The 20,372-nt window shown below is 37.9% G+C and overlaps 1 protein-coding gene across 2 annotated transcripts; it reads left to right on the top strand.

Moving 5' to 3' along the window:
- Window positions 1-1,310: 1,310 nt before the first annotated feature.
- Window positions 1,311-17,362, top strand: PNISR (PNN-interacting serine/arginine-rich protein). 2 transcript variants are annotated; one of them, XM_009700150.1, is made up of 11 exons: window positions 1,311-1,656; window positions 2,925-3,110; window positions 6,152-6,375; window positions 8,070-8,256; window positions 8,530-8,720; window positions 9,341-9,478; window positions 10,511-10,610; window positions 11,320-11,373; window positions 12,676-12,846; window positions 15,492-16,593; window positions 16,842-17,362. In XM_009700150.1, exons 1-11 carry the CDS (start codon window positions 1,569-1,571, stop codon window positions 16,870-16,872), a joined length of 2,472 nt encoding a protein of 823 aa, XP_009698452.1. In that variant the 5' UTR covers window positions 1,311-1,568; the 3' UTR covers window positions 16,873-17,362. The 2 variants fall into 2 exon arrangements, with proteins under 2 accessions (XP_009698452.1, XP_009698453.1); XM_009700151.1 differs by having other exon boundaries at window positions 15,492-17,188.
- Window positions 17,363-20,372: the final 3,010 nt, after the last annotated feature.

Consider the following 20,372-nt stretch of genomic DNA (forward strand, 5'->3'; position numbering starts at 1 on the left):
AAAATACAAGCTTGCATCTCTGCATGACCCAACACCCCACGATGTTACGTACAGCTTTTTCTGTTGTGCATTTTTGTAGGGTGATGCTCTCTTCCTCTGCAGTCATGCAATTATTTGTGTGACCGTGTAAGCGCTAAGCACGAGATCCCTTTGCAAGCCGGATCCACTCTAATTGCTCTTCTTCTGTCTGCCAAAAGCCGGCTCTGTCTGTGGGGCTGCGTGCGGCCGGCTGGGGAAGAATGGTTGGGGTTATGTTCCTGGCTGCCCACCCGAGTGGCCCCGGCTGCGTTGAGCTAGTTTCCTCTGAAGCGGACAGGCTGTATTCATCTATTCTGTATCACGCTTGGCTGTGAGCCACGGCTGGGTCTTGTACGCTGCTCATGGCGGCCTCAGGGAATGTATTTTTCTCTGTTTCTTTTAAGTTTGGAGTGTTTGAAACAGCCTATGTGGGTGATGTTTTTCGTAGCATGAGGTCAAGGATTATATGTTGAATGGTGTGAGGATATATTCGTTGAGTGGAAAGCCTGTTGAGAAGTTGTTAACGGACTGGGTAGGACAGAGGGAATCACACTGAGTGCAGTCTTACCCATACTGGTGTTTGGGAACAATTCCTGGAGTCACATCTTCCCAAAACCGTGCCTGGGCTTTGTCTTTGGAAAAGCTGTTTGGAACCAGGTAGGTGGCCGCTCTCTGGTCTTCCACCTGCAGCAGGTTGGGTGTGCGGAGGAGGTATAAATGACCGGACGGACCAGGTATGCCATTATAGGCATACCTACCTGGTAGGCTGCTCTGTCTCGTCAGAGTCTTGCAAAGCTGGTCCTGGAGGCTTCGCTTAAAGCAGGTTGTGGAGCTCCCACTCCTCAGGTCCTAGGGCTGCTTGCTTAGTGAGGATATAAAACACGGCACCAAAAAATGTTTCACATGATTTTTAAGGGACCGTATGGTAAATATACAGTTATGCGGTGATATGTGTTTTTTTTTCTTTCTCAGATTTGAAGGCCTATGTTATTTAGAAATTATAACGAGCCTGTACAATGCATAAAATGCATGTCAACACCGTCTTGTACCTGTGTAGTTCTCCAGTGCAATCATTAATGATGTGTTTTACCATTTGGTGACTTTCCTTTGTCTCGCTTAACAGCCTTGCATGACACTTGTATAGGAGAATACACATCTTTTCCTTAAGAAACAGGCAAGGATATCATTTAAGTAACGTCTTTTATATTTTGACTTACTTTAAATTGCATTTATTGTCAGATGAGTTCTTGTGTTACAAGCTTGTCATATCTCTCCTTGAACGTCATTTTGTAGTTAATTTCTTTGCGAAAATACAGAGAAAGCATACTAGGCTTCTGAAATCTTACAGTAATTTTTTCAGATATTACTCTAAAGGATGAACCATTTCCTCCAGTTTAATATTTTAAGCCAGCATTGCTTCAGCTTGCTTTGCGAGGCTTAACTATATCTGCAGTTATGTAAGTTTCAGTTATGTGATCTTTCATGGGCATCTATTTAAACATACAACTATTATTTTTAGTTGAAATATAGACTATATAAAGACTTAAAAGATGTGGGATCAAGGTGGACAACCTTGGCAGCAATGGCCTTTGAACCAACAGCAGTGGATGCAGTCATTTCAGCACCAGCAAGATCCAAGTAAGTATATAGAAAGCTTTGTGGATTTTTTTTTTTTTAATCTGTTGTCATTTGAATTTTTGAATCTGTGTTACAGAGCATGACTGATAGTTGCGTTTTTGTAGCTGCTGTCAAGATAATACGTTTATGATGCTTTTCTGAACAACTAGAAAAAATGGAAAACATACGTCAATTCCAAATGTTTTGACATAGTTAATATTTAATATGCAAAATACAGACAAGCAACCTGAGTTATCCTGGACAAATTATTGACATTTTACCAGTTACACAGATCAACTTTTAGACTTCATGTACTTTTACAGAATCTGTATCCCTGTCAGTTCTTTAGCCAAGCTGAATCATTTATTTGAGAAAATCTGCTTTTTATTCAGTGCCTGTGTAGCACTAACTACTAATGCAGATGTATACACAGAAAAACTCTCACTGGAAGATTAGTATGATACTTGTTTTAGGTTACAGCAGTGATGATCATGATGTTTTGTTTGGATTTTTTTTCCCCCCCCACCCCCCCCCCCCATTTTAAACAGTAGAACATAATATACCATAAATTGAGAGTGAGGTGACAAAAATTCAAAGTATGAAGAGAAATACAGAAACGGATAAAGAGGGTGGAGAAATGTGTTTAATACTGGGGCAGAGTGATTAGGTGCAGGGCTTTTACATGGCTTTCTGTCACTTCAATTTCTGTGACTTCACTAGGGAGGTTTCCTGACTTGATAATGAGCAGAAGTGATGCTAGTGTCCTCATTTGAGACTGCAATTTATTTACTTACTGGAGCGAATGGTAGTAAGGGGAAAAAAAGGAGGGAGAGAACTATAGCATAAAATAGTATTCCAGAAATCAAGGGTTATACAAAGAATATACATTGCAAAATGTAGTTTTCTAACTATGTATCTTTCTTACAATTGAATCTTAATGAATTTAGAATTCAAGGCTATACATATTTCTTTCTGATATCAAAATGAGTTCACTTACAAAAAAAGTGTATTGCTGCCACCCATTCAGTGCTAATATGAACCTAAAATAATGTGCCTTATGGCATTTTGAACATATGCAGAGAAACTCTTCTTCAGCAAGTATGTACGCTGACATTTGCTTTCGGTTTGTTTTACCGTACACTGTGAATAAATTTTAATGGTGCTTATGGTACTTGCTGAAGGTAAACGTTTCCCGTTTCTCTTGAGCAGTGAGACGTGTAATTGAGAAAGAAGTGTTAAACTCCAGACATGTGAATACTAACCTTTTAAATTCCCTCTGTTTATTTTAGGCCAGATTGACTGGGCTGCATTAGCTCAGGCATGGATTGCTCAGCGAGAAGCCTCAGGGCAACAGAGTGTAGTGGAACAACAAGGAATGATGCCAAACGGACAGGATATTTCAGGAATGGAGTCTGGGCCAAACAACCATAATAATTTTCAGGGAGATCCCAACTTCAACAGAATGTGGCAGCCAGGTTCGTTTTCCTTCCCATTCATTCCTTTTTTGTTTTTTTTTTTTTTCATGTAATGAAATTTTATTTTTGTCAGACATTTTTGGGTGTGAATATGTCCTGTCCCACAGGTTTCAAGTTGCAGAGCTACCAGTAGCATCAACTAATGAACTGAGTATCACAGCTGTATTTTACAGTCAGGTCTTCCACAAAATGGGTAACAGTACAGACACAAAGGTCTGATAACACCAGTTGGTAATCTCTATGTAAAATAAATAAATTTGGTTTATAATGTACATATACAAAAGATTTGTCCTCTCCCTGAATGTTGTAGAAAAATAAACTGTGAATTGCAGTTATATATTTATTTCCCTGGATGATATTCCTACATCTTAGGTGTTTTGTTGCTTATCCCACTGTGCTAGGAACAGCAGCACTGAAGGCAACAGGATGCCTTGGAATTAAAAAGCATCTGTTGCCCTCTCCTGTAGCGTTGCACCTACTTCTGGCATGGTCTTGACGTGTAGAATGAGTTCACAACATAACTGACAGATGCTGGCTTTGGGTGTCTTAAAAGCTTGAGAAAGGAGATGAGCAAAATTCTGTGTGTAAAATATGTTTTTATCACATATTTCATATACTTAGTATTTGCCCTTTTTGACTTACATATCTGATTGTCATCTGTGTATTTTTTTCAGTTATTTTAAGTTGAAGTTGGTTGAATGCTTCTGTTAGTAACGATTATTTTCAGTTCTTTGTAACTTCCTCCAAACTTCACTTTTGGCCCCAAATTCATTTTCTTTTTAAAACTTCATAAAATAACACTGGTAATAAACATGGGGTAGAGATTGGGTATTTTCTGCTAAGAATTTTTCTGGAGTTGTTTTCTGGAGGGTTTGTTATATCACCACACTATCGTGCAATTTGAAATGTGTGAGCAAGGTAGGTGGTAAGCCTGCGTGCACGCCTTCTGTTGTGAAAACTGCGCGTCATGCTTGATTCTGTTAACGAATGAAAGAATAACACCTCCAGTTTTCACTGGGACTATTCAAATTTGTTTCAGTGCAGTGTTTAATAAAAGTAGGCTTTAAATGTCATTGGTGGTGCTTACACGTGCTGAACAAAAGGGAGGGAGCCATCAGGTTTCACTTAAGTTTCACTTACCTGCCCTGAACTATAAGTTACTGTAGCCACAGGGAAGAATTGTAGCTTTACTATGTGGCAGTACATAGAGTGTATTCTAGGTGTCTTTCAGTATAGTAAGTGGAGGTTTTCACAGAAATACTGTGTCATTATCGGACAGCTTTGTTTTTCGTATGATCCTGTGGTAGCGAGTTCCTCCTCCTATGCTTTTGTTGTCTGTGAGGTGAAAGAGAATAGTATCTGAAGTGGTAGTTTTTGCAAATAGTCACAGAATGGTAAAACCAAGGAACACATTTTGCTGATAATTATAAATGTTTGGCATCCAAGCTTACCCAGAAAGTGCAGAACAGGAAAACATCTTCGATCTAGGAATGAGAGTAGTGTAACGCCTTTTGTTAATGGGAAACGACGTGCCAGTGCATTTTGTTATCATTGGGTATATCATTTAAAGAATATGGTGTTTTCCCAGTTTTTTGGGACAGTGATAAAGACCGTGCTGATGCAGATCCAACCCAGCTTCCTTTAATTTAGGCAGTGTCATTCGTAATGCGTAAAAGTAGTCTCCGCAGACAAACAAAGTCATAGCATGCGTGGCTAGCCAAAGTTCTCTTCATGTATTTACTGTTTGTACAAAACTTCATCTTTCTCCACATCCTTCCAAGTTTCTTTTAGGATCCAAAAGTCCTTTACATGCTACTAATAAAAAAGCAAAACGACAATCTGAAAACCAACTCCATAACTAGCAGACAGTTCATTTTGAAGGGATTCATGTTCCACAAGTGAAAACAGCATTTGTTGTATGAGACTTGCAAGCTTTGAAATCAGGTGACTTGGAAGTAAGCTGGGCATTTAAATAGTGTCAAATGTTAACACATACATTTATGAATAATAACTCTTGTAAGCTGTACTTAAAAGATAAAGGATTCTGTCCCTTAGAATGCTTTAGGAGTATTGACTCTGGAAAAAGATTTGATTAATCAGCTAAACATGACCTAGCAGGATGACAGTGAGAGTGAAAGGAGTGATACAATCTTTGAACATACAAAAAAAAAGAACAACCAGGTAGAAAAACTGTGTTAACCCTTCTGAGTTGCTACAGTAATGGATCCAATTCTGATGCAGAAGGGAAGGACAGTAAAAACTAGAAAAATTGAAAGAATTATTAAAGGACTGGATGGAAGGTAGGAGTTAACCTGCGAGGCTAGGTAGGTATTCTGTTGCTGGTGAAAGTTACAAGGTAATTCTGTCACAATCTATAAATATCTGTATAGTGGACATAATTTTAGATTGATTTCCTAAGAAGACAAGGCTTACGGCCACATGAGCTATTAATTCATTCTTGAAACCCTTTTTACTCCATTAACCAATTGTGACTTAGTTTCAGGGCTTCTGACTGTAGCTTGTGCTAGGACCTCTGCTAGATATTGGAGAATCCAGGGAATCATCCATTATCAAGACACAGGACTTTGGAAAGCAGGTTTCAGTGGTTGTTCTGCTCACAAAACCATTTGCTTTCCATAATAGGTCTTTTAAGTGTCTTATGCAAAGGAATAAAATAGCTCATTACCTTGAAAGTTGAAGTAGAGAGTAGGAGCAGTTCTTTAACAGTTTACACAATTTGTAAGTGCTGTGGTGGTCTCGGTATCACTGGAAATTTATAAAAACAAATCTACAGTGTGTCTGTGTCCATTCAGTTCTGCCTCCCCCCATGTTTTAGTTCAGGTATGGCTATTTGCATTTCCTTCACTTAATTGAAGAATTTGTTGAGACAGTATAATACAGTCTGTAGACTGATGGTTCTTCATAACTTTATCATCTGTGTTGCTCTGAGGAACCTTGTGATAAATACAAGAACATTGAATGATTGGTGACTCATGAATCATACTAACTTGATATTGAATTGTATTCTAAATCCTAAACAGAATGGGGAATGCCTCACCAGCCCCCTCATCCACCTCCAGATCAGCAGTGGATGGCTCCAACACCAGGTCAAATGGAAGTTGTTCCTCCATCTGAAGACAGCAACAGTCAGGACAGTGGGGAATTTGCTCCTGACAACAGGCATATATTTAACCAGAACAATCACAACTTTGGGGGACCTCCCGATAACTTTGCAATGGGGCCAGTGAACCAGTTTGACTATCAGGTGAAACATATTTGTTGCTTTAATATTGTAGACGCGCAGAGTCCCTTCCGTGGATGTATTCCTCTAATATCATCTAGCGGCGACTTTCATTCTTCAGTTCTACAAACATCTACAGAATCTGTTGTCTGCTAAGATACATTTTTACCAAATACTTTACAGAAGAGACTTTAGAGTTTTCAGTTCTGTTCTGAGGCAAAAGGGTGGTTTTTTTCTATACTAGTAATGAGAAATGACTGTTGTCTGCAATATTAAAATGAATCACTGTCTTCCAGTATATAAATTAACATTATGTAGTTTTGTGGTTTTTTTAAAAAAAAAAAAAAAGGAGGAGGAAGGGTTAAAAAAAAAGAGTTCAGATATATATGCTTAAATACACTAGATAATGTACCATAGGGAACAGTCCGGTATTTGCAGGGAGATAGACTGGATGATCCATTGATCTTTTCCATATCTATCTACTGTGATTCTTTGAATAAACAATGATATTTCTAAAACATCCACATCCACTTTTTTCTTCATTCTGGCATGTAAGTTGTATAGCATAATAAATCTGTAGGTGGTTTTAGCAGTAATAATGTCAGGGAGCATCGCACAAATCTTTAAACACAAAGAAGTTTTGGATCTTCCCCCTATTTTCAGTATTTCTCTTTCAAAACTCCTTGATATAAATGACAAACTGTACATGTTAAGACACCTACCTCCTGTTCATAAACAAACCCAAGAGAAGACGGGTGGAAATGTGTTTGTATCTTCTAGCCTACTTTTCTCTATTATTAAATTCTCCTGTTCAACGGTCTTGTTAGGAAGTGAACCAATAATTTGCAAATACATTAGTTTATTATAATCTCTTTTCTTTGCTATTGTGGGACCAACTCTTTAAAATTACTTTCTCTAAATACTACAGAAAACTTGTTTTGCAGTGAATAACAGAGGGATGCTTGACCTGAAATTATAGTGGAAGAGTGCTTCTAGCACTAGTGACTTAAATAGTCAAAAGAATATAATAAAAAAAAAAAATACATGATGCCTCAACTTTCTTCCTAAACATTCTCCTCTTAAATAGTTTCATTAGGCATTTCTGGGCAGCAAATATTAAAACAAAAAAACCCTTCATGTATGCCTCAAGACTTGTGACTTTTGGATTGTATTCAGCTTGCTCAGAACCCAGGGTCTGTACTAAACTTGCATATTTATGCATTTAATATTTTAATCAGCCATACTATTAACATCCATGAATGATTACTGGAAAGTGCACAGTGCAAAATTCTTTTGTAATAAAACCTTCAACTTCTCATTTTTGTCCTCACGTTGTAGTTACAAGGAAAGACTGCTAACATAGCCAGACTTTTAAACCTTAATTTTGTATACTCTTCATTTAACTGCATGCTCTGATGATAAGCTGGCAAGGAACTGCTGGAGATAGATGGTGATTATAGGGCTTAATGTTTAGCATGATATGAAAGGAGATTGGTTGAAGCCCTTTCAGCTTCGTTAGTATCCCTGCTTAAATCTAAGTTTACTCATTAAATATTTAAGGAAAACTTGTCTCTTGGGGACCACAGAAAAAGATTGAGAGATCTCAGTAGCCTAGAAATCGTGGATTCCTACTTGCATGGATTTCTGTAGACCGACTTGCGCACATGCTGTATTTAGTGTTACCATGTGAAGAAAAATAAACTGCATTACTCTTTCAGCATGGGGCTGCTTTTGGTCCACCTCAAGGTGGATTTCATCCACCTTATTGGCAGCCAGGACCACCAGGGCCGCCAGGTCCGCCAGCACCTCCTGCACCTCCTCAAAATCGAAGGGAAAGACCCTCATTCAGAGACCGACAGCGTTCACCTATTGCGATGCCTGTGAAGCAGGAGCCTCCACAGATTGGTACATGTTAACCACTCCTTAATGAATAATCATAAAAGCTGTGTTTTGAAAAGAATTGCAAAATTTGAAGACTTTTTTTTTGTATAAAGTAAAAAGAAAGGGAAAGAAGGAGTTATTGTAAATGATTTTTCCCCACAATCTGATGGGGGCTTGTTTGAATTGGGGTGGAGGGTTTGCTGCTTTGTTCCTTTTTTTTTTTTTTTTTTTTTTTTCTTCTTTTTTTGGGGGGAAGGTTATTTTCATCTTACAAAACTGTAAACCTTGTTTATGTAGATGCTGTGAAGCGTAGAACTCTGCCTGCCTGGATTCGTGAGGGTCTGGAAAAGATGGAACGAGAGAAACAGAAAAAATTGGAAAAAGAGAGGATGGAGCAGCAACGTTCACAGATGTCTAAAAAAGAAAAAAAGGAAAGTGAGGAGGCTGAAGAAGGGGATGGTCCACGGTTACCTCAGAAAAGTAAATTTGTAAGTAGAAGGGTTTGCTTTTTTCTCAGGTTTGTATTTGCTGAAAGATATCAACTTTTTGGTCTCGTTCAAAACAGAGACACTGTCTTCCTGGTTATCTCTGTCTTTCTGTTGCCTAAAGTAAGGCTAAGCTGCTGCTTTGTTGATATTTACTTGGTGTTTTGAAGTTTTTAATGTCTGAGAGGTGAAAGTATATTATTTGATCTGTAGAAGCAAAGAAACAATTACGAAATTGGGCTTTTTTCTTTTCTGTATTTTGGGAACATACATGGTCTTTGAAGGTTTGAATTCTTAATCAGTAGCTGAACAAACGCGGATACCTGTATTGCTAAACTGAACCCATTTAGGAAGTCTTACGTTACCTTCACTTTAGCAGTTATCTCATTTGTTTGCAGTTCTAAGTACCTGTCTGGCAGTGAACTGACAACTATGTATTTTCTTATCTTGTGTGGGTAGAGAGGTACCTGCATGTTTATTAGGAGAGGAGAAAAGAAGTAGGGTTTTATGATAACTGTAATATGGATTTCAGTACAAAGTAAATCAAGTTGACTATCATTAATCAAAACTAATGAGCTTTGCATCTTAAGTTTATCCTGAAGTGTATGATGCTGTTCTTGTAGGACAGTGATGAGGAAGATGAAGATGCTGAAAACACAGAAGCTGTAAGCGTTGGGAAGATCAGCAGGAGTCCATCCCCGGCTCCTCAGGAGGAGCAAAGTGAACCAGAAATGACAGAAGAAGAAAAGGAGTATCAAATGGTATTAATAAAGTAGTTCTCACTAAGGCTTTCTGTCTATTTGCATATTTTTTGGGGGCATAGCAAAGTAAAACACTTTTTTCTCTGCCTAATACTGTCAATAGAGGTGTAGTACACTTCGTACAGTAAAGCAGGGTTATATTTGCATGTCTCTTTATAATGCTGCCTTTTTCATGTAGGTTATATAACTCATATTTAGCACAATAGTGAAATAATGTATCGACTGTAATCTTTACATTAATCGTTACTAATTCTATGGTTTTTACTTAACTTCTCAAATTTCTGAAAACTTCTAAAAATTAAATGCACCTGTCTGAAGTCTATACTTCAACGTCTGTTCGTGTGAAAGGGAACTTAAGAAATCTATTCTTGCAAGAGAGTACTAGAGACCTAAGTCCTAAACCAGCAACAATTTCACTGTGTCTGCAGAAACTTCGCACTTTGAAATCACAGTTGTATGTTAATTGTACAACTGAAACCTGAAGGCCCTGAATTCTAAAAAACTTGATGAATATATTTTTGTAAAGCACACAGCCAGACCGAACAGCTTGGAGAGCTAGCTGCCAACATTTTAATTTTTGTAGTAAATACGTAATAATAAAACCAATTAAGTAACCTCTGATAATTTTGGTAGGATTGAGGTCAGTGAGACAGCATACCAGACTGAAATGTGCTCTTTATTTTTTGGAAGAATAAATGGGATCAGTCTAAGTACATTTGATTTACATACTTGTTTTTGTGTCATCTTTGACATTAGGAATCAGTGCCTTAGGTAGCTATGTGTAATGTAATACATGTGGATGCTGTTCACAGTCAAAATCCAAAGTGTTCTGAAAGTTTTGAAATCAGGTCAAATTTAAACAGTTTCAGACTCATGTTTTTAAGCCATGTCTGTTGAAAGAAGTCGATAAATAAAATGTGCAGGAGAGTACTTTCGTAGCCTTTAAAAGAACTGAAGCTCTATGGATATAATTTGAATGCAGCATTTATTCAAGAGGTTTTGGCCTTTAATTATATGTACAATTTTCTTCAGATGATGCTGACAAAAATGCTGCTGACAGAGATTCTCTTAGATGTCACAAATGAAGAAATTTATTACGTGGCCAAAGATGTTCACCGTAAAGCAACTAAAGGTATGCCTTTTTTTGTTCGGTTTTTTTTTTTAGTTTCTTCTGTGAATATTCTATATTTGCATGTCTCTAGAACATTTAACCTCCATAGTTATCCCCCAAGAACAATTCCAGTATAATGCATCCAACTTGGTAGAGTTCAAGTCCAGTAATCATGTACTCTTGTCCTGTGCAGTGTATTGTGAGTTACTTCAGTTATTCCATTTCTTTCATACAATTCATTTTAGTTAAAAATGGTACCTGTGTGTCAATGGCTCTTGAGTTGTAGCTGTTTCTTAATGCTATCATCTTTATCTCAAGTTCTTAGCTGTTCAGAAGTGAAAAGAGACGAACTTTGAGTCCTCAATTAGTAATTCATTTGCTTTCACTATTAACATTGTACTTACATAACAGATATTTTTTAACATAACTGACTTAATCTAAATATGTAACTACTGAAACTTGAAAATTTTGTGCAGATGCTGTAACTTGGAAAGTGATTTATGAGTATATATTTTTTTTTTCTCTTCACTATCAATTTGCAGTTAAATTCTAAATCTTCGTGGTCAGAAAATCTAGAAGTGGTTTTAAATGGATGATGCGTTTTTAATGTTTCTTCTCTCCCTCCAAAGAACAGCAATAGTAGTAGATTTAACAATACCATAGACTCATGACTATGAAATCGTGGCTATTTGTGTTAACATGTTGTTCCTGTTGTTGATGTGATACAAAGCTCCTGCAAAACAGCTGGCACAGTCCAGTGCACTGGCTTCCCTCACTGGACTCGGTAAGTACGTTCCTTATTTTTGAGAGGGCTTAAAGGGGGAGTTTCACTCTTGCCTTGCATTTCTAGATATTGCATTTTGAAACTAGATTTTAATTGCCCAGGACTATGGGTCACTTTCCGATAACTTTTATCATTGTCAGCACCTTTGTTTGTTCCACAGGTGATCCCACTGATATAAGTGGGATGGTTTTTGGAGTAAAGGACTAGGCAATGTGAGTTAGTGTATGAGAACCTTGCCCTAATATTGAAAATACATAAAAACTTGAGATAAATGTACTTTTCAAAGTATGATTGTTTCAGAAGCACACTGCAGTCTTCAGAGAAAGGAATACTCGTTTATGTTTTTCTCCTATTTTGATCGATCCAAACAAGAAGGGAAAGTTGATAGAAGAGTAATATGAAAGCCTATAAATAAAAATACTATAATCTTTGGAATTTTTCTTTTGTTGAAAAGCTACATAAGCACAGAGGCTCCCATATCATATATTACCAGAAACAACACAGGAAAAAGAGATTGAAATTCCAGCTTGAGACACAGCAGCAAAAGATTTTTCCCGACATGCTTTTTGTCATCTAAAACATACTACAGCAATGTCAGTGATCAGTTACGTGTTCGTTACGTGGAATTCCGATGAATTAGATTGCATGTTATCATCACAAGTATTCACATGGTTTAAAACTAACTCAATAAAGATTGTAAGAACCTCAGACTGAAAGAAAGTAAAATATCTCCATGTCAGATGTTTAAATTGACTTTATCTTTCTCACCAGTCCAGTAGTTATTAATATTTCTAGGGGAGAAGAAAGTCCATTTCTGTTCCATCTCCATACATGTCAAAGTGCAGTGTTTTCTAAATCAATATAGAAAAATTGATATGGCATTCAGAATTTCTGTAGCCTTGGACTACGGAGGCGGCTGAAGTCATTTCAGAGATGTCTTCTGGGAAAGGTCCCAGGCATTTTCTGTCCGGTTGCTGATACAGAGGCAGGCACTGTTACGATCTGCGCAGGGAGCTTTTTTGCCCTTCCATACAATGGAAAAAGTACTGTGATCACAGTGGTTGCTTGCCGAAAATAGACGAGCTGTTCCAGAAGGAGTAGAACCAGACAGTGAGCATCAATGCAGATATGGGGGGCCTTGATCACACCAGTCAAACAACATTGGCACTTACCAGAATAAAGTGACTTCTTCAGAGAAGAGGAGGTGAAGGAAGGGCAATGTTACTCTCCTCTTTGCCCCACAGAAATATTAAGAACAAAGCTTAATCTTTCCTCGTGATAGACTGGACTTTATGCACGCAGGTGGACTGGGTGGTTATGGATCAGGAGACAGTGAAGATGAGCGGAGTGACAGAGGCTCTGAATCATCTGATACTGATGATGAGGAATTACGACACAGAATCAGGCAAAAACAGGAAGCGTTTTGGAGAAAAGAGAGAGAACAGCAACTACTACTAGAAAAACAACTAGAAGGTAAATCATACAATGTCTTCTTACTATGCTGCTGTAGGTGGAGTTTAGTACTTAGTATATGTAAATGGGTGGGAGAGAGAACATTTTAAACCAAAAAAAAATACAAAGCCAAATTTAGAAATAATGTTAATTAAAAAGTTCTGGCAAAAAAGATGTTTGAGCTACTTGACCAGAATGGGGTTTGCTTCTTTTCTTTCTAATAAGAAAGAAATCCATGTAGTGTTTTCCATAAACTTCTATTTCAGTGTTAAAAGAGGGGACATGGGGCATATATAGCTATATGCTACAGATACTATGCTATGTAAATAACAGTATCGCTTTATAAAAATGCGTGTGTGTGTACAATGTATTTTTTAAAAAATTACTAGTATCTCAGTTATGACAGAGGGTTAAGTTTCACCTTTCTACACCAGACTGCAGTTTATATAAACTTGATTCCTTAAAGGTGTATGCTCTAAGTGTATGAAGCACATTTCACATCATCTGAAGAACTTGCTTTTCTGTTACACAATCCTGAGCAGCGCACCTTTCAGAATGTACCATGGGAGGCTGCTGTTTCTTTGAACTTGCTATTCTCAGCTGTAGTTGAGGCTTTTTTCTATATGCTGCATCTTCATAACTGGGTTTTTATACCTACTACTGGGGAAAGATTATCGAACCCAGTCAGTTCACACTTAGCTTCTGAGAAGGTGGGAGGCTTGATTTAAAAAAAAAAAAAAATCAAAAAAAATCTGTGATTTACTCCTGCTTCTTCATAGAAGGTAAGGTTTGTCCTTTTGTACCAATAATGTCGGTCAAAGGGGTATCGCAGTCACCTTGCACTGCTGAAAAGCAGTCTGGGTCAACAGATGAGTACCACGGTAAGAAGTCGTGATCTAAGTTCATAAACTGGAAGAGAAAGAAAGTGCCATTACGATAGCGTACTTTTTTTCTTATTTTAAGATGGATGATTTCCTCCTTTAACTTTTTATTTTAAAGGCCTAGAAATAAGACATATGGATCCTTAATGAAAGGCTGAACTAGCTAAACTTTTGGTTTCCTTAATATTCCTGTCTCTGAGTGATTTAAGATTTATGCATAAAAGAATAGCTGTATGGAGAGTGACTGAGTGGTGGCCTACGAACGTCTGTCTTCCTAGTGCAGGAAGCCACATGTCAGTTTGGGGACATCTCCGTGGGGCTATTTACAGAGAGGGAAATCTCGAGTAAAGAAGCTCATTCTGTACGTCCAAAATACTGAAGAATACTAAACGAAGGGTCTCATTTGTAGGAACATTTAGGAAAGGCAGAAGATTTCTAATATACGATCCAGCATCTTCAAACATACCCTGGCTTCTGCCTGTAGTACCCAGTAACTTGGGGACCAGATGGAATTGTTTTCTGGTTAGATTTGATGATCAGTTGCCATTTGGATCACTCTGAGTTTCTGGATGCAGTTTTATTTCTGAAGTTAATTCAGGACCTGATGGCCCCCATCAAAAGGCTGGTTTTTGGCTAAAAATGTTGTATGTCAGTTATTTTTTTTCTGGGTTCAATTTAAGATGGGAAGGGGAGATAAACTTGGCCAGTGATGGCAAGAATCCTAGGTTGAATAGAAATAAGTAAAACTTTTTTAAAGTTGGAAACCTCTGGAAAATGCTCTGAGGATCTGAACTTCTTTCTTTTGCTATATGAAAATCTTGGCCTGATACTCATTGTGTTACTTTCAAGAAATGTATTTTTAATTCTTCTGTTGTCTTCTTACCACATTTATAGTATTTGCTGACTACCAAGCTTACATATAATCTCGACTGACATTAACTTTTTGTTTTGTAAGAGCTTCACCATCTATCTGTATTCAGTGCTGTGGTCTTAACTTTTGAGCTGAGTCTTAAGCAAAGAATTATCTGCAAGTCTCTTTTTTGATGCTATTCCTCTCTTCCTTGGAATTCATTGGCTACAAAACCTGTTAAAAACAAGGAAAAATGTAAATTGCTTGTACTAGTTAGCATTTAGGACTAACCCAAGTTATCCTTGGAAAACACCCAAAACCCAGTATTTTCTTTCAAAAAACAAAGGTGTGTCACTACAGCAGAAGGTACTCCTCTAAGACTTTTTTTGGGTAACGGGGCCTACAAAACATCCAGGTACAGCCAACGTTGTTCTGAGGTTGAGAGACCACCCATGCGCCACGTGGGAAATACAGCTTCTTCGGACCAGCCAGTGATTACTCCCAGATGGACAGGGCTGGAAGGAAGGCAGGAGGTGTAGGTACTGCTTGAGGAGTGTTGTAGGAAGGAGAAGGGCAGAATCAGGTGTGTAGAAAGGTTGCAGGAGGAAAAAGTATGTGTGTGTAGATGAATTTGGGAGTTCTGGTGCTCCAGAGAACTTTGTCTTAAACCACTGAAGAATGAAATAACACCAAGGACTTCTAAAAATGTCTGGGTTGTACGCGTTTTCTAAACCAGGAGGACAACTTTTCTAGAATTACCAAAAAAGAAAATAACAAATTGGGTAGGTGGTTGGTATGATGGCAGGCAGTGTATTAATTATAAAGTATTATGAAAGGTGCTTGGAAATTTGGTTTTGCCAAAAGTAACAGTATGGCAATTATTGACATATTGCTACAAATTAATTGCATTTTTCTTTTTTATACTTTTTCCCCAGAAGAAAAGCTACAAACCGAAAAAGTTTCAAAAGAGATGAATGAATTTATCAACAAAGAACAAAACAGTAACTCGGCATTGCAGGAGGCAAAAGAAATTGAAGCAGATATGGGTCATGAAAAGAAAAGATCTCCAAACGCAATCGTACCTGATACAGAACTCAAGAAAGAGGGTAAAGAGAGGACAGGAAGGAGTGGGTCCAGAAGCTCTAGCAGCGGTAGCACTAGCAGCAATAGCAGAAGCAGTAGCAGTAGCAGCACTGTTTCTAGTTCATCCTATAGCAGTAGCTCAGGTAGTAGTCGCAGCTCTTCGCCTTCTTCCTCTCCGAAAAGGAAGAAGAGACACAGTCGCAGTAGGACGCCTTCACATAAAGTTAGGCGCAGTAGAAGCAGGAGTTACTCCCACAGAAACAGGAGAGAGAGGAGTAGGAGCAGGGAGAAAATAAGGGAAAGGAGACGATCTAGTAGAAATCGCAGTGCTGACAGAGGGGAGAGGCGAAGAAATCGGAGTCCTTCGAGAGAGAGAAGCTGGGATAGACGTAGAAGTAGCAGCCGTTCACGAGACAGGCGAGCTAACCGTGCGAGCCGCAGCAGGAGCAGGGATAGACGTAAAGCTGAAGACCAGCGTAGAAGTCCTACTGGAAATAGGCACAAACATAAAAGTGAGGGTAAAGATCAAGAAAGGAGGAAGGAGCAGGGTGGAGCTATAGATAAAGACAGAAAAAAGAACAGAGAAAGAGAGAGAGATCAGGAAAAAAGAAAAGATAAGCCCAAAAAAGAGGAAAAAGAAAGTAAGGCTAGCAATCATGATGACAGTAGATTAAAGAGAAAAAGAGACAGCGAAAGAACTTTCTCTCGCAGCGATTCAATATGTGTGAAAATAATAAGACAGGATTCCAGACAAGAAAGCAAAAAAATTTCTACCAAAGATAGCAAAAAACGGTCAGGCTCCGAATCTAGTGCGAGGAGTAGTTCTGAATCACCAGGAAGCAGTAAAGAAAAGAAGGCTAAGAAATCGAAGCATATTCGGTCATGCTCCATGGAGAAATCTCAAAGGTCTGGTAAGAAGGCAAGCCGCAAACACAAGTCTAAGTCACGATCAAGGTAGTATACTTTTAAAGTATTTTGTCTGACCTTTTTTTTTATTTTGTTTTTTGATATTCGTCTTCATGTGTACGGCATATGAACTTTTTAAAATAAAGTATGGTATTTATTAAATTTTTTGTCTTGGGCAAAAGTAACTTTGGAAAAATCTTTTAAAACTATTAATTACTAAGCCTAAAGTGTGTGTGGGTCTGGGGGTCTTTTATTTTTTCCAATTAACTTTTTCCCCCTTTTCCTTTATTTTTCAGATCAACGACTCCTCTTCGTCGTAAACGCTGAGGAATTTATGGCACCAGTGCTATGACGTTTAAAAATTCCATGAGTTATAAAAGGCTTGTCTCATTATAGAGGCACATTGTGGCTATGTAGGTGAAACCAGAATCCTTTTTTTATCTGTAAATAGGTGTATTTTTTTCCAAATGCTGCTCAGAATTAAATACCTAATAGGATTTCTTTGTATTACATTTTTTCAAGAACGGTAGTGCTTATTAAGAATATAAAACAGGCCATTCTCTTTCAGCTGTAATGTTCTTAAAATTACTATTGAATGTACTGTGATGTCAATAAAGCTCTTTAGTTCCTTTTTTGTTTAAAATTCTTGCACCTGAATTTTGTGTTAAATTGTAGAAAGTACTTCAAAAAAAAAAAAAGAAAGAAAAAGGCAGCTTTTTTTGGTATAACAGATTTTTAAAGTACTTGAAAAAGATTTTAACGCAAAACACTTGTCAAAATATGTAATCCATGGACATGGTGAGATTAATCTATTGGGGGAGGGTGTGGAAGAACAAAGAAAAGACCTCTTATTTTTTCTTTAGATATGTGTAATAGATTTTTAATAACCTTTTTATTTGGACTAGCAAGTAATATATGCTGTGTGTGTAAAATATGGGTCACTGTAATACCAGCTATACTTAAACAGACTGAACCCCGTTAGGAATATGTGCGACTTAACGGATCTTGTGTGACAGTGTTAAGCTCTGGAACTATATTCCTCACCCAGTTTTCTGAGAGAACTTTCTGGATGTTCAGGGGTATTACAGGAACAAGACTCAGTCTTTCAGATGTTTTCATGGAATCTATTTATAAATGGCACTCAGTACACATTAGAAAACTGACAATAGGTTTACTTTACATTTTGGCACATGCATTAAATGTGTAGTAAACATTAAAGCTGGTCATTTTTAGTGTTATGAGAATTGTGGTTCCTGTAAAACTAATACATTGATTAGACAGCAACATAACTAAATTTTTCTGGTTTTACTATCACTGTAAAGTCAAAGAGGTGGCTGATTACCTCCTCCTTCAGGAAATGAACTATTGCTGTTAGTAACAAGAATGTGAAATAATACTAGTTTAAAAAAAAAAAAACAAAACAAAAAAAACACCACCACCAAAAACCCAACAATACACAACCCTAGGCCAGTGACTGTTACAGAAGAACATTAATTGAGAAAAAGATTGGAGATCTGTGCCTAGAAGGTCTGGTATGATACCAGTTGTGAAAAAGACAAAAGGCTTAACCTCAAAATAAGATCTCTTTGATGGCTGTATCTTCTAAGAAAAAAAAACAAACACAAAAACAAAAAACAAAAACTTGCAAAGCATGTTTCATGAACAGATTAATCATTTAACTAAAATTAGAGTTCAGCCATGCAGCATTTTTGCCAGTGTAACTTTTTTTCATAAATTAGATGCAGAAGTAAACTGCTTCAGTGCAAAGAATCACGTTTTAACTATATGTTTATTAAGCAAGCTAACGGCTGGTGATGAATACGTGCATGTTTATCCCAACACTGTTACAGATAACTAATCAGTTCTCGATGTCATACCCCCCCCAATTAAGTCCTTTTACATAGCGTAAGCAGTCATACCTATTAGCAGAATAAGGCATAATTTGCAACACACTACTTTTAACTTGCGTTGCGATGGATATAAATAACGAGGTATTGATCCGATCTTGGTACGCTATTGGCTTTTGGTAAAAGTGAGGATTTGTTGAAAAGTGGGTAGCGTAACAGTTCAGATGCCTTAGAAGGATGTCTTTTGAGAGAGAAAGAAACTAGAATTAAGTTGAAGAAAAGCTATTGAGGAATACAGTTTCCATGATGCATTGAATTTGATTTTCAGTTCAGATTTTATTTTCTCTGTCTAATAATAAAAAAGATTGTGTATGAAAAGCTTTATATACTCTGCCAACAACTGGAATTCTGTCACTTCCTGTAAATATGAAAATTATTTTTTTGACACAAATGCACTTATATGGGTAGTGACTGTATGCCAATAAAAAGAGCATACGATCTCTGTACGTAACTGTTTCAGAAATCTTACTAAACAGCATATGCAGCACACCAGTAATTAAAAAAATATCGGTACTGTGTCAGCTTCACGTACATGGGACTTCTTTGTGTTCTAGTGACTCCCTTATGAGTGTTTTTCAATGGTAAAGGCTAAAATAACATCCAGTCTTTAATTCCATACATCCGAAGTGATCTTAAAATATGTGCAAATACATACAAAAATGGGAATGCATCATTTTGGAAAAGTTGAGCTGTTGCTCTGCTCTTTTACATTTTAAAGTAAACACTGCGAAAATGTTTCAGTGCACTGCAGGAGAGCAAGACGTACGATTTTGAATGTCATGCAGCAACGTGACATTTGGAGGCAGTTCCCTTGAAAAAGTTTTTTAATAAATAAGGGACGGTGTGGAATCAAGTGAAAAAGTGTTTCCGTGCAAATTGTTCTGAAGATGAAGGCAACCAAACCAGCGTGAGTATGTACCCCAAGGTACCTGTTATGCCATCGAAGAACGGGAACCGGCTGTGGATAGGCCAAAAAAGAGGAGCTGGGTAAAATGTTCTCAGTTTAAATATGGAGCAACTACACACTTTTTGAAATATGGCATAATAACTGGTTTGGGGAAAAAAAAATAATCTATTGTTATTTGCGTCTTTGGGACCCTGTCTTGTGGGAGAGGTTAGACTCCAGGCTGCTGCTTTTAACTGCTGTTATCTTAAAGTCTGTGTTTAGTCACAGAAAAACGGAATAGCTACCTCTGGCTTAAAACCAGCTTATCCTGTTAAGTAAAATACTTGCCAGTGTGCATGTGTTTAATTGCTTGTTACTAAATTTTTAACAATCACAAATATAAAAGCACTGGCAATGTAAGGATTGGCTCGCTTTCTCCCGATTTTGCGTTTGCTTTGCTAAATAAATGAAAAGTAATAAATTAATGTGCCCAAGTAATATGCAGAAGCACACTTTGAAGGAAGGCTTGGGTTTGAGTCTTAAGGAGACCGTGTGTCTTGGCATAAAGGATTCCTTTGAGCTCTGTTTTTCCAGTAGCTCCGAGGTGTTACTGATGACTCGTAAGTCCACTGCACCGTCAGCTTTGCCAGATGGAAAGTGGGTGAGTGGCGAAGCCGCGTGCGTACACGGTGAGCAGGTTCGCCGTATATTTAGTTGCTGCCGAGACAAGCTGCTTCGAGACCTTTCAGTAGTCCTGATTCAGCTTTTCAACAAAACCAAATTTTAACTACTGGACCAATTATACTCTATTTACAGGAGACCTGTAAACGGGCAGATTTCAAGCAGTGAGGGTTGTAGCACCGAGCGAGGTCGGTTAATCAAGCAGACTGGCATTAGATGGAGGGAAGAGCGAGTCAAACGCAGAGCGGTTGTACTGCAGACCTCCTCCTGCCCCAGGGTGCTGCTGCCCCTGGCTCTGTGCAGGCCCTGCCTCCTGTCTGCGGGTGGCTGGGAACCGGGCCGGGAACCCGGCC

The sequence above is a fragment of the Cariama cristata genome, unplaced genomic scaffold (genome assembly GCF_000690535.1).
Source record: "Cariama cristata isolate BGI_N322 unplaced genomic scaffold, ASM69053v1 scaffold33165, whole genome shotgun sequence".
NCBI lineage: Eukaryota > Metazoa > Chordata > Aves > Cariamiformes > Cariamidae > Cariama > Cariama cristata.

Coding starts and splice junctions, on each gene's coding strand:
- PNISR (XM_009700150.1), top strand. CDS start 1,569: ATGTGGGATCAAGGTGGACAACCTTGGCAGCAATGGCCTTTGAACCAA. Junction 3,111..6,151: donor CAACAGAATGTGGCAGCCAG/GTTCGTTTTCCT, acceptor AATCCTAAACAG/AATGGGGAATGCCTCACCAG. Junction 12,847..15,491: donor ACTAGAAAAACAACTAGAAG/GTAAATCATACA, acceptor CTTTTTCCCCAG/AAGAAAAGCTACAAACCGAA.